This window comes from Camponotus floridanus, unplaced genomic scaffold (assembly GCF_003227725.1).
Source record: "Camponotus floridanus strain SB8 unplaced genomic scaffold, Cflo_v7.5 scaffold13, whole genome shotgun sequence".
In the NCBI taxonomy this organism is placed as follows: Eukaryota; Metazoa; Arthropoda; class Insecta; order Hymenoptera; family Formicidae; genus Camponotus; species Camponotus floridanus.
This window is the reverse complement of record NW_020229248.1, coordinates 355,145-371,024: the sequence shown is the minus strand read 5'-3', so window position 1 is coordinate 371,024 and position 15,880 is coordinate 355,145. Positions and strand designations below refer to the sequence as shown.

Sequence of the window (15,880 nt, the reverse complement as noted above, 5' to 3'; positions counted from 1 at the left end):
ATATATTACAGTAGCTATACATCGAGCATACCGCCATCCTTCGGATGCATAGAGCAACTACTATTGCGCCAAGTTCGACTGCAACTCCAACCAACCACTTGGGAACTCGATTTCAATCTATCATAAGGTTTGTGTCTCGGCTAACTCGCTCTTGTCGCGCGCGTAAAACCTGTTGCTGTTTAAAATATTTATACATCTTGACATATTTTCTTTGCAGTTAAATTAATGCAACTTTGCGATACGTAATGTTTATCTAACATTTCCTACAGAAAGATACACTAATATACTTCTCTTTGTAAAATCCAATTAAATAAATAAGCCAAAATACGACAGTTATAAAATGTCTGAAAAGAAGACATAATCTGATTTTTCATTCCAACAGCACAGTTTCTTAATGAATAATTTTAATTAATACTCGTTGCAGAAATTTAAATATCTTATCCATCTTAAAAGTATTTTGATTATGAAGCTTTCATACAGTTTTGATTACTTTGATTCGATAAATTTCTTTAAATAAAATATAAAAGAAATATTATAAATTAAAGAAATATTATAAACGATAATAATAGTTTTGTTTTGATTTATTGAATCATGTACTGTTTTTTTACATAGTTTTAGTTTTTGTTTAATTTTCTTCTAATAAAGAATTCGCGAGTAAATATTTTATATTAACTATCATATATCTTATATTTATAAAAGTTGTTATCGCTAATATTTCAACTTTCCAAAATCACGTTTATATGTGAAAGAGATGGAGAGCACCTTTAAGTACGTGAAATTTTTATAATGAAAAGAAGTTTATACGAAAGCGGATAACGATCTCCGTTCGTCGTCGTAAATTACCATAAAAGCTCTTTAAGTTTACAGAGCATGTAGCGCATGTACGGTACATAAAAAGCATGAAATAGCTACTAAAATTGGTAGTAGCTGGTAGAACTTAATATAGTCCTTCGCTTCTCTTTATTTTTTTTCTGCAGCGCAACTTCATGTTTCGTAAAACTTGTTTGAAACGAGAAGAGTAATATTCCAAAATAAGATATTTTCACTACGTTTTACAATAAAATTTCATGCTATTATTTAATCAAAAATTTATTCTATGAAACGTTAGTACTGTTAATGATAAGTAAAAGTTAATATTTGTTAAATTTTATATTCCACCCACATAAATACATATATTACATTGTACGCTTGTGAGATCAAAAATTTTCCGAAAATTTTAAAGTCCAAATAGTCATCAGAAAAGGAAATGAACAAGTCAATTATTATTTTGAATTCAGAACATGATACACTTTATTTAAAAATAATATGTCGCGAATATCAATATATTTTCAAAAGCATACGCCGCAAGCACGACACCATATATTATCATAATATTTGGATCAAAATATAAGATGAAATAAAAATATATATATTCTCTCGACATCACAAGTTTATCATAATATTTGGATCGAAAAGTAAGATCAAATAGAAACATATATTCTCTCAAACTATATACTTAAAAAATAAAAAGTAAAAATAATAAACACAACAAACGAATTTAAAATCACTCGTTTCGTACAACGATAAAACACGCATTGCACGATGTGAATTCTCACGTGCTTCCGAGCACGTGGCACGCGCAAGCGTAATCGGAGGACGAGCACGTGCTCAGTCGCGGCGAGAATTGGAGCTCGGGCATCTTCGGCCATTGTCGCGAGTCGACGACCGACCGCGGAAAGGCAGTCGCGCGCCGGCCGCTGTCACGGTAGGATGTGTATGTTTATGTTTCCGCGATGATTACCGTTCGGCTACCATAGAGGTTATGTTTACGCGCTTTGCTCAAGAACGACGCACGTCTCTATGCACCGGTATTCCTGAGGGCTCCCGTCGCTTCCAAATGTCTATGTGCACCTCGCAACGTTATCTCAATGATATTAGAAGAATTTCGTGAGATTTCTTCAACAGCATGATTGTCCGACATTTCGAAAAACATTGCGACAAAAACGTAAGTAAAATGTCGATTATAATTTTCTTAATTTAAATATATATACATATATAAAACTTTTTATGAAGAATAAGAAAGAGAGAGAGAGAGGGAGAAAGAGAGAGAGAGGGAGAGAGAGAGAAACAAATTATATACATTCTTGTATATATATTCTCAGTCGGAACGTATAATTGATGTGTTCTATTTTCTCACACACACTTGAAGTTCTCTGCAATTCATTATCCATTCCATTTGAAATTCATTCGCATCGAAGATACATTATATTAAACTTTAAAAATGAAATATTAAATACTTGAAATTTTAAATGTTAAATATTAAATGAGTGTTTAACCAAATTTATTTTTATAAAGAAATTATTTTATAAAGAAATTAAATAGAATCATCCAATTTTACATCATTTATATTGAAAAACCAATTGATATATTCCGATATTGGAAAATATTCAATATTTTTTCCTTGATTTACTCTCTGCTATTTTTCACTAGAAGACGATATAATTAATCAAAAGTTAATTTTATAAAGAAACAATCCACATCTTGCTAAATTTCTGATTCGCTGGAAATGTGTAAAATATCGATTTAACAATGAATATCTCTTCTTGAGAGAATATAATATCGTGAAATTGAATTCGTCAGATTTTCGTCAAGAGAAAGCGCGTGAGTAACTTATTCTCTTTCTTTTTGTGACATTTCTACCGGTGAAAACAATATACGCCATTCATTTATTCCAATTTAGTGAACAAGCTTCGTGTCGCGACGCGGTTCTGTTCGGTTCGTTGGCGAAATCGATAACTGCCTTCCGAACCGAAACGAATTGTTCTCCTAGTTTGAAGTTTGTCGTCCGCCACGTGACTTGTCAGCCGACCAAGTCTTTCAATAACTTTCTTTTCGTTGTTTTTCGTACAACTTGTAGCTAACATAGAGTTATACGATAAACTGTTTCTATTTATTATATTGCTTTACATACATCAATTTTTTATTATTTTATTTCTTTAATTTATTATGTATTACTTAATTTTACTATAATTGATTGACAATTATATTCAAAAAAAGGTAAAATTATTTATACAATTATATGAAAGATAATGATGAAGGGAATTCATTATTATTTATAATGAATATGGAAATGTATTAGTTTATATATATTTGTTTACATTATGCACTAATATAAGTTATTTATACTAATTGTAACAAAATATTGCAATAGCATAATGTGTGTGTGTAAACAAATGTTCGATTAAAGATAATTTTATGACATAATTCTGAAATATAGAAATTCCTCGTATTTTACTACAAAAGCAATCACATATACTACATTATTTTTTATAAAGAATTGCATATTGCATAATGTACATAACTGTATATGCAAAAGAAGATTGAAATTATATAGCTAAGTATAAATACAATTCATTATGATTGATTTAACAGTGAATGATCAAATTTATGAACATCTGATTTCAATTAGAGATTTTCATCTATATTGCGTCATATACGTAAATTAATTTCAGTAAATTATTCACTTCGAATTTTTTAGTAAATCAGAGAATTCCGAAGAAATTTAACGATGGTTATGGAAATAATAATACGTGAATGAGGCAAGACAATTTTTAATGAAATTTTATAATCATTCGCGAAGCTGTGTATTATTTTATGCACATGCATAATCCATATCAATGCTATCGCTTTGATATCGAACGAATAAATTTAATCACCGCTCTACCATTCATCGAGGAATTAAATAACATTTGTAGTTATTACCGAGATAATTTTATAAATTATACATCTTTTCTCCGTATTTAACAATTTTCATACATGAGAGTTACTGAATGACATAAAAGAATATAAAAAAGTGTATTAAAAAAATATAATAATAAATCATGTACATATATATTACATGTATATATGTGTATATATATATATATATATATATATATATATATAATATACAATTATTATAAATATTATATTAAATATTTCAAATATATTTTCAAAATAAGATGTAGAATAAATTTTATAATGATTAAATAAATTAAATATAAAATGATAAAATAAATTATTATCGCAAAAATAAATGAGCAGCGTTATTTTCAAAAACAAATTAAATAAATTCTAAACTAACCATAGGATTGCTTCGCGATAACTCGATGCGTTCCTGAGCCTCCTCCTCCTCTTTCTTTTTTCTTGTATCTTTTGTTGCTCCTTCATGACATTCACACTCATTCGCGAAAATATAATTAATTATTGCGTATGTGCTAATTAATATAGTACGACAATTACGCGACACTGCACGGCACTCCAAATGTATTAATTGCATGCGACGCACATTTTATTATATTTTCAAAGGAATAATTCGAAAACTATATAATTTGCTCAGCATTGTATAATTAATTGCAAACTTAATAATTAAACGCAATAGATATAAATGCACAATCAGCAGTTTTAATATGATATGATATAATACGACTTGAATTAATTATTAATTTGTCATATCCAAAAATAATCGAAACTCAGTACATATATTATATTTCGTATATATAAAATGATGCAAAATTATATAAATGATATATCTCGGCTTTCCATTATTCGATATATATTACCTTGTTTTTTCAATTTGAGATGAATGTGCGCGGATTATATTTAAATCGAAAAATATTTATTTACACATTTTAAAAGCGAAAAATTTAAATAGAGATGCCATGTATTTAAATTCAAGGATTAAATAAATAATTATCATATATATATATATATTAAATTTGGAATAAAACAATAATTTATATTTGTAATAAAAAAAACAATAATTTATATTTTTTTTATTGATATATTAAACGGAAATTAATTAATCACGTAAATTGATAATATTTAATTGTATTTACTTTAAGAAATATATATATATATATATATATATATATATATATATATAATCACACTTGGAGCATCTCCTAATAATACTTGTTGCAATCGTATTTAAAGACATATTAAAACAACTATTTAATTATTATAACTAATGCGATTATCAAACTTGCGTAATTGATAAATTATATCACTTATAAACGTATAGATAGATAATTTAATTTGTCGATAAAATATTTGTCGTAAAATAAATTTATAGGAAATTTTATTCTTTTATATTAAATATTAATTAACGATTAATGTCATGCTAGATTGATGTTATATACGTAATTACGATTTTTCGTTTAATTTGATTTACGATTTATGTGTCATTATACGCTCTCAATCCGAAAATGACAAATAACGTTTGTTGGTCAACAACATAAAACTGATAAATAGCGACTATTATGATATACATACAAACCTTTCATTGCGAGAATTAATAAATCATGCGAATAGATAATTACAATAATTAACCATATAATAAGATAATAATATTTTACAAGTATAATGCAACGAATCAAAGTGATAGAGAATTATAAATTATATTATTGTGATATTTTTTTCGAGCGACAATTATTTCTTTAAATATACTTGGAGAGAGAAGATTCGAATATATTTTGTATTTCGGATTTTGAATTCTTTTTAAAATCCTAATCATTTACGTTTAATTAATATACGATTAAGAAATATACAAATCGCATCGTGTAATTAAAATAGTGAAGAGTCAGTAATCGCACACATCAACATTGATGTATCAATTATTGATTAATAATTAATACAATATTCAAAGAATAGAATATTTTTATAAATCTATTTTATAGCACGTTAAATATTTCGTCGTAATAAATTGATGTCACGCGATATTTGACCTTCGCGTTTCGCAGCGTACAGAGCTCTGTTGACCTGACCTTGTCATTTACGTCGCGAATAGAAAAGACAATTACGCGAATCTTTCCGTACGTCGTAGAAATTACTCTTCGAAATGTGAGATTGTTTTTTATAATTTCTACAATTAATGATTCACAAAATTTCACTCGAATAATTCCTATGATTAATAATTCATAATCGCATAGTAGTAAAAGATTACACATATATAAATATATTGTTTTACACTCTGATATTAATAATTATTTCTTTATATGCTTAGATTTTTTAATATATCTTGCATCGTGCTTTGAACTTTTTATCAATTTTTCAATCTAGCTTTATTATAATCATAAAGAGTACTAAACAATATGTATCATCGAACAGTTTAAATAACGGAAAACAGGTATTTACATACTCAAACTGTTAAAATATGTATTTCACGAGATTTATTTGATCGAGGTCTGTTGTGTAAATAATCGGCAAATTTTAAATATTATACAATTCGCGGAGAAATATTTTTATTTTAAAAATTTTAACTTATATATATTTATTCATTTATATATATATATATATATATATATATATATATATATTGTTTTGATATGAGATAATAGAATCTTTTAAAGTGCGAATACATGTTATTTATTAAAAAATAGAGGTAATATTGATATGTATTATATGAATTCAGTCGAAATGTTAAGCAACCATCGAAATTTCGTCATAATATAATGACATACGCGTTTTATAAACTAGAGTGTTGTGCAAAGTATCGCGTGAATTAACTGTGTTTTCATCAAATATTATGTAACAACGACGAGAACGAACAAGAGAGGAGGAAGAAACGGCCTCAGGCAACAATAAAATAACCGGGGTAAGCAATTTATAATTTATCTATAATTTAGTAGTTGTTTGTGAAATTAATTAGTTGTGTTTGCGAGTGTAATTTAGTTTATTTATACTCTCAAAGTTATATAAAGTATGTTAAATTGTATTTTGGAATATTTAAGAAATTGTTAAATACAGGAATTAGCTCATGAAGTTTTTTTAAAAATACATACGTATATACGTAATAAAAAATTTTTCTACGATGTTTTTTTTTCTACGAGAAATTAATCTCGCGTGAAATTGCTCACGCTGTGATAAGTGTTCTCTTTTTTTTTCTCGAATTTATTTTTTCTGCGGTATATCTTTGTGTTCTTAAGCAAGGACGTCATTCATAATATTTAAAGTATTATTATTTAAAATCATGTAAAAGTATTATTATAATATTATTCACGGTTCTATTTTTTGAAAGCTGATGTCTCAAGATGAAATTTCGGAAATTTTGAAACATGAGCGGACATGGTTCTGAAACACACAGTATCAAATGATTGTAATAATTTTTGATCTGAAAATCCGGCTTTTATATTTTTTTCAATCTTTTGTTTAAAATTCTTCATTACATGTATGAATTTATATTGTACGAACATCGTTGTTAAAAACATAATTTGTTTGAAAAATATCGAATGAAAATAAAGATGACAAGAACAAACGAGCAAAAATCTTTAATGTATTAATAAATCATTCACGGCAGAAATATCGATTAATAATCAATAATCATAATCGTTCTATTCTCACGGTTTAGTAAGAAAACTCAGATTTGTTGAATTATATCTAGCAATTAATTTTCTTAAGGTTTCGCATTATCTGAATTAAATAATTCGCATGGAGTGATCCAATAGAAAACTTAGATTTCGTCGATTTGCAACATCTCACGTCTTATTGGATTTTCTTTTCGTACCCTTATCGCGTTATCTAATCTCTAATTCCCCCAGAAAGGTACACTCGAGGGAGCATCGCTTAGCTGCTCCGCATTTGGGATATGCAGATAAAAACTAAAATAAAATATATCGATACTTTTTTCGCAACTTTCAGTTGTTAGATATCGCACATTATATCGACAATGTGAAATAATATGTTCATTTCCACCTCGATTTTCCTATCCCAAGAGTGATTTGTGTTTTAATTTAGTTAGTACACAAATTATTTCACATTTTAATTAAACACGCTATTAGAACATCAATGTAGTTCCGAATATTTTCTTGACAGTCAATTTATTAAAGGAGCGATTAATATATATTATATATATCATTGATATTATATATATTGCGATTATAGTAATCATCTTCATTTATATAAAAATCAATGTTTACAAATTATTTACGTTCTTTTAATTCTCATAACTACAAGATATTAAAATTAATGTATGTTAATTCACTATGATTTTTATTTATTTAAAATATATATTTAATAAAAATATATTTAAAACATCTAATATTATTTAAAGATTTTAAGAACATATCTCTCTCTCTCTCTCTCTCTCTCTCTATATATATATATATATATATATATATATATATATATAATTTATAAATAATATTATAACATATTTCATACATGCAATATTTTCTTAAATAAGATTAGTGTATCTGAAATGTTATGTTTTAATTAGTGTTTTTAATATTTTGACTGAATCAACTTAAGACAGCGTGTTTTATATTCTTAGATACATTTCTTATTTAGACCGCTTTTATTTTATTTCATGTACACAAGTGTGGAAATAAACAATAAAGAAAAGAGTAATAGCAATTTATATATTAATATCAACGCTGTTATAAAACTCACGATGATTACAATTAAAATTATACAAATATTATGTTAAATATTATTGTCAATATTACATAAAAATTATTAATAAAACAAAACAGTACAAGACGAGATTTTTATTATAAAGATCACTCAAGATTCGATCAAGATTTATGTTAATAAATAAATTCTCAATATTAATACAAAGTTCTCAATATCAATACAATATTTTTACGAATACTGTCTTGTTGCGAATGTCGCGCAACTCTAGAATAGTTCGCGAACCATGTTAAGAGGATTCTTAACATCTATACGCGCAATAAATATTGATTGTTGTTAACTCCATTCCCCGTTAAGTAAACGGCGATCTATTTTGCACAGCGTTCGTACGAGCTAGTGGATTAAAGTGGAGTGTGCTTCCGCACGCCAGCTTTGCACACTCGCTCTCGATATGGACGATTAAATTTTATTGCATTGCGCCCCGCAAAATGATCGCGCCGGAATCTGCGGCATCGATATCTAGAACATCAAGGGTCGATAAATCGAAGATAGAGCGCAGATAGGTTTCCTGAAAACGCGGAGGAACGGAGAAGAAAGGGATAAAAGGGCGCGTTTTATCGAGTTTCCATCGTATCGCGAACGAGATCGTGTCGCACTGAAACAGCATATGAACATTACATATGATTAAGTTTTCGTGCAGAATGTTATTCTTTCGCGCGTCGCTTCTTCGATCAAGTTGAAGATAGTCTTTCTTTCTTTTCCCCTCTTTTAGGAAATTTGTCGATTTCATTTTAAAGGCAGGACGATTTTCTAAAAATTGATGAAGTAGCTGCATCAGCTGACGTAGTCATCCGGTCACGAATCTTCTATAAAATTCGCCCGCATGAGCGAGAAACTACATTCTGCTGACAGAAAGCGAAATATTTCAGAAAGGGATTTTCCGCGGAAAGGCGTCGATGATAGATCGTCTATCGGCGAGATCGGGAATCGGTCGATCTGAATACTCTTTAAAATAGTATACGTACGAGCGGAGGAAAAGTCTGTGAAAAAAAAGAAAAGAGGATAATGTACATCCCTTTCTTTAGCGCTTAGCAAGCATTTCTGCGCGCTTCCGTACAAACCGCGTATTACAGACGAGGGGAAATGACCGTGTTAACGAGAATTCCGGAAGATTCACTAGCGCGCGCGAACCGCTTTCCCCCTATTTTCCTGCCGGAGAGTCGGCACGACGTGATATTGCGAAGATGTTTTAGGACGATCGTAGATCACAAAAGGTGGCGGGCGGCCAGATGCGGGTCGGTGGAAAGGGGGTGGGAGGAAAGGGGAGAGAAAAAGGAAAAAATATATTTAAAGCACTCTGCTCCCTCTCTTGTTTTTTACCGACTATGTTGTTATTCCCGATCCCGCCAACCCTTCGCTCCTTTCGGCACCTTCAGCTTCATCTTCTTGTGCGCATGCGGGCGAACACATTCGCCGCTTCTTCCTCCTCTTTCTCTCTCTCTCTCTCTTTCTCTCTGTATCATTAAGGCGGTTTCTATGGTGTCGGCGAATTATCGTTGAATAAAGCGGCGCGATTAAGGCAACCTGGGCGCGACGTACAATGAATCGGAAGAATTTGGTATAACAGCCCGCTCATTTTCTCCTCAAAGATGCCCCTCGGGAAGACCGACGAAGGAGGACCGGATATATCTTCCCTCCAGATGTTCGCGGCCTTTCACCTCTGACGTACTAATTGTGAGATTACAAATTACCAGTATGTTGCGATTTACCAGTACGGGCGGGAAGGTGAATTAATTTTCTCGGCGCTTTAATTACGATAATCCCTCACGTTGGATTCCTTACATTCTCACGCGCGTCTGTGTCCATCTTGACGCGAAGGAAATTCTTTTGCAACTCCATAGAAACTTTGAATATGTTATATTTTTTTAAAGAAAACATGATGAAATGCAAATATAAAAAGCAAGGGGAAAATTTGAGAAAAAGAATAAAAAATAAAAATTAAAACTTGTATATTTTAATTTTTTTAATGTAGTATTTTAAATTTCTTATATTTAGAAAATTGTATAAACTTTGTATTCACCGACTGCTTGCTGAAAGGATTATCTATCGCAATGTATAGCTATATTTTTCAGGGGATTATCACTCGCCGTTCTTTCTTTCACGACATTGTAAAGCGGGCCGCGCCTCGAATAAAAGAGTCGCAATTACTCAGGTCGAAACTTCGCGCCGGAAAAGTGGAAGTAAGAAACGCACATCCCCCTTCTCTCGTAATAAAGTCGAGTGAAGGAATCGCGGCATGGGAATATACACATACATACGCGAGGAATCCACATGGATAAAGTCGCCAGCTAGTCTGTGCGATTCGCTAGACGGTAGCGAATGCGCGACATCGCGAATCGCGAATTGAACGTCGGTGTGCTATTGTTTCTTTTGAAACTACCACTACCGGAGGAAGCCGCATGTGGCAAGTTTCGCGAACTGTTCCCCGTTTCGCGAAGAAATCGTGACATTGAATTAAAATCAAATAATGCCGGCAAGTTCCTGCCAACATTCTTGCGTGCCATCAGCGACAAAACATAGCGGTTATTTCGTAATTTTATCGATTTATGAGACAGCGACGACGAGCAAGAAGCGCGGTGCAAATAGGAACAAAATGCAAAGTTTGCTGAATAATGTGCGTTTGTTCACGAAACATGAAAAATGTATTATGAGAGAGAGAGAGAGAGAGAGAGAGAGAGAGTGTGTGTGTGTGTGTGTGTGTGTGTGTGTGTGTGTATGTGTGAGAGGGAGGATTTACAAGAATTGATAAATTGTAGCCCTGTTCTAAACGAACTCTAAATTATATAAGTAATTAAATGACTGCTGTTGCATCATGAAAGTGAACGCTTTGATAAATTTTTATCACTTTAAATTTTTTATCAATTTAAATTGTAATTTACATTGTATTTAAATTAAAATTTAAAATACAATTTAAATTATAATTTACATTACAATGTAAAATACAATTTAAATTACAATTTGATAATATAATGTATCTTAGATTGACTTTGCCCTTTTATTACAATAATACGTCTTATCATGTGATATATCTAATTAAACATAGAAAGCTCTCAGTAAAAATTAGATTCGCAAAATATTCAAAATGTATTTCTTTTCTCAGTTTTCCTTCATTACGGAATTTTAAAGTATTTCATTCATGTGTTGTGCAGTATCAAATTTATAGTTAATAAATATCTAAACATATTAAATACTTACATTTATTATTTGCATTACTAAGCATAGATAAAATTGCATTGAGAACTTTGTAGAAAAAAATTTGATGTTTTAAAACTCATTTTTAAAATAACAAATTTTTCTTTAAATTGAATATAAAATTTTTCGCGAAGAAAAATCATACATCAAAGATTCGCATACAACATGCAAATTTTTCACAAGCATATCGAAGCAGTAAAAACGGATGGTAGTAGCCACTCGGATTTCAGGCGTTTACACAAGATTTTTAGCTGCTTGCGAAAAGCTTTGTTCTTCAATTGAAAAGTGTAGAATCTCGTCAGATAAAATATCAAAGCGGCACTTGTGAATCTTGTGTTCAGCGGTAGAAGTCAAATGTGACGTTCTGCCTCTCTAGCTGATACGTTTTTAATGAAAAGTTTTAATTATTATGTCGGAATTAATTTCGAGTAGCAATAGACAAAAGCGACTGGTATATTCGTAGCCTTATATTTGCATACCATTCAAATTTCACCATTCTTCAAAGTTATTCGATGATAAAATGATAAGCGTTTGAATTCTGATATTTATTAGAATTAGTTTTAATTGCAATTAATCTTTAATTAATTATTATATGGGCCAAAACCAGAATTTTTTCATTGATTGATTTAATATTGATATATTTATATTTTTCTGTCTTTTAGATAAATGCGTAAAAGTGTTGGGTTTTATCCGTCACAAACATAGTTCGCGTGCGGTAGTGTTTGTGTGAAGGGCCATCGAAAAAGGCCGCGGGGGTGGGCTTCCGAGATGAGCTATGAATCTGGGCTGCCTGGTAGCCACTGTCTTCGTTCTTCAGCTGCTCCAGCTGCCTTTAGTGCTCCACGCTCTACCCTCGGTCGTCAAAATCGGTGAGTTTATACCTCCATTGTATTATATGAACTACTTTCGTTCAAGATTGCTTTGCATATTCCTAATCATTCGATACAATAAAATGATAAAAACGTTTTAATAATATTGTAAAAAAATGTAATTTTATATTATATTATTATATTATTATATTTCATATTATTTTTTTATATTATTATTTCATACATTTATTGAAGTATTTTTAAATAAATTAAAAATTGAAATTATTATACAATCTCAAATAAATAATAAATATTCGTACAAACATACAATATAATTTATTTTGGAAAGGAGAATATATTAAAATACTAATTTTTACGTATTAAAATATTACTTTTTTCATACACCTGATATCATGAATGCGATTAAAGCAGAGTAGAAAATATATTAAATTACAATTCCACTGTTAACAGCTAAATTTCAATTCTAATCAATATCTTGGATATATTGCGATTTTCTCAAATAGTTATCTAAAAAAACAAATTTTACCTGCATGTGTTTGCTTTTATCGAATATTTGTCGGCATTGCTGTACCTTGTATCGATTTGACGTTACCAAAACCGAAACTGCTAAGAATATCATTTCCTGCTTCTCGTAAATCTGAATCAGATATCGAGCATAGAAAAGTTTATCAAGTATGAGCCATACTAGACACGCGCGGGTTGATATCTTTCCCTTATACTTTTCGGAGATTGTCCTTTCCCTCTTACAGTTAAGTTACTTTCGCATAAAAACATCAAGCCATCTAAACCATCTAAGAGCCGTTTCTCAAATCAAACTTCTCTAGAAGTTACCTCTAGGCTACACTCGTTGCTACAATGTCTCCGACAATAATTATTGCATTCAGAGCACGTTTGGATCTTGAAATACTGAAACTCAGCGATTTCATCTGCTCTGTTTGCGCTCCTTTTTCTTTCTCGCTTTTCAACCAGTAAAAACATTTTTATCAGTGTTCCGGCAATGTCGTATATATATGTCGTAGATTGTAAATTCAAGTTTTTCAAAAGTTTACTTTTTTACAAAAAATTTACTCTTTTAATAAAACATTGACTTACATAAATATTAAAAAGGAGATGCTTTATAAAAATGCTAAGTTTTTCTAAAAAAAATTAATATGATAATATTTGTGCAAGCTCTAAATGTATCCTTGTTATAAAATATCGTTTTATATATATATAAATTTTGTTCCATATAAATAGAAAAGCTTTATTTTATAAAATAGCTAAATTTACAAAAATTTTTGTGACATAAAAATTAGTTGTACATTCGATATATTTACGCACATGCCCCACATTTTTTATCCTCAGAGGTATAGATATTAGACGTACAATTGTACAGCAATGTCAGAATTTAACTATCTATTTTATTAAATGATTTGTTTTAAATAATAAAAGATATAAATTTTGGCTTATTTTCTAGTCAATAAATATCTAGATGTCTTGAATGAAATAGATGAGCTAATCGTATCGCTAATCAGTAATCATTATATTTGTATATTATTTATTATACACATTATTTGATAAATTTATATTATTTCGGTAAAAATTTCAAATTATCCGGAAATTAGATGTTTATATATAGATTATGGAAATATCAATTTCAAAATTTACCTGAACAAATGGCCTCGATGCATTTTGATTACACGTTTAATGATCAATTATTACATTAATGATAATAATTTTAAATAATACTTTATATTAATAGGACGATATTGCGAAACGTTTAATCAATTTTCATTAAAGTGAAAATGAATAATTTAATTTCTGCTTAAAATATTACATTTATTTAAAAAAAATGAAGAAGCAATTAATTTCGTAGAAAATAATTTAATATTGCTTTATACGTTACATGTGATCAGTGTAATATTTTCTCTTTATACGCGATGTAGAAATACGAGATTTTATCGTGAAATAACTGCCAAATTTCTGGCACGATCCCCACGGATAGGGATTGCAGCAATGGATTCTGTGTATTTAGTACGATCGTTGTTAATTAATGTGTACGATACACAAGCATTTGCAGCTGAGCAGCTACATTTGCTCTTAAATATGGATGACCAGTGTAAATTACTAATACTTTACTTCATTTTGCTTAATAGCACGTGCATGATTAAAAACTATCTCACAATTAAAAGATTATTAGCATAATATTACCTTAAAATATTACTGCCCTTTAAAAATAATTAATATGTTTCAAAAACTAAATGAAAAATTTGTAGCACACTTTTATACTGATTTTATTTTGTTTTGTTAATCATACGGCTGTTTTAGTTTCGTTATGAAAATTACTTAAACTCTTCTAAAATGTTCGAAATCCTTTGAATCCTTGTAATCCGATTGAATGAGTATTAATATCCGTATGCGAGAAGACAAGCGGAGAATTTCGGTAATGGTTCTCTCGTTTTCGCGATACATCGGATAATTTCTCTTCGAGTATATAAGTCGACAGACTCCAAGAACTATGTGGACAACGTGTACATAATCGTGGACACAATAGTGTAACGTCCTGAAACGCGATATTTGTCTCACGTCGTAACCTCTTGTTCCGTCTTTTCATTGAAATTGGATTTCTCGTTTTGAATACCCCCGAGACGACCGCGAACACGCGCGCCGTGCAACACATAAGACATTTAGACAGCGAAAACGCGAAAGCGGATACACCGATAAAGAGAATTCGCAGATATAATTCGTCAGTAACAATGGGAGGAGAGGAAAAGAGGAGATAATTTACATCAACCCTTTGAATTCTAATTCAAACTATCTCTCACTACGAGCTCTCTGCCTCGCGATTGGATTCATTCTCTTTCTACGACAATATTATCTCAACAAATGAGATTTTTTATTACAAAACTAATTAAATACGAAACACTGCTGGCTAACCTTCCTCGCAAGTCACGACATTTGTTTACGCCGAAAAAACATGAAATTCGTTGGCAAATATAAGCAAGATCTTATTCTGCATTTAATTTTTCAGGCAAAGTTTGCTTTAACAAACAATTTTTTGAGAGAACTCTAATTACAAAGATACTTAATTAAAAATATTAAAAATGAAATACTTGCAATGAATAATTTTTTTGTATTTACTGAAGTGAAATTTAACAAAAGATTCATACTAAAAAAATGTTAAGTTTCTAGCTCTACTAATTGTAAGACACTCTATATGAAAAAGTAAGTAAATGCGAAGTAATACCGTCCTATAAAACCTCCTTACGTAATAAATGGTGCAGACGGTGATTAATTATCAATGGGGTTTCCTAAATCACAATGTGCTACCCCCTCTTCCTAATCAACGTCCGTTAATTTGATGGATAAATAAGGGTAGGAAATCTTGTTGAAAAGCTTATCACGATAAATCGTTCCGGGGCGGACGTTCTTTACTCTTCAGCGCATCTGGT

The 15,880-nt window shown here is 30.1% G+C and overlaps 1 protein-coding gene across 5 annotated transcripts in view; it reads left to right on the top strand.

Annotated features, from left to right (window-relative positions):
- The first annotated feature begins 1,734 nt into the window (after positions 1–1,734).
- The window catches only part of LOC105254370 (glutamate receptor ionotropic, kainate 2), a 145,226-nt gene continuing 131,080 nt past the window's right edge, over positions 1,735–15,880 (top strand). For all 5 annotated transcript variants that reach the window (XR_003122399.1, XM_025406050.1, XM_025406049.1 and 2 more), the window contains exons 1-2: positions 1,735–1,984; positions 12,282–12,488. Coding sequence is in view for 4 of the 5 variants with exons in the window: in XM_025406050.1 (XP_025261835.1) it covers positions 12,395–12,488 (94 nt within the window). In the remaining variant the exon portion in view is untranslated. The remainder of the gene's footprint in view (positions 1,985–12,281; positions 12,489–15,880) is intronic.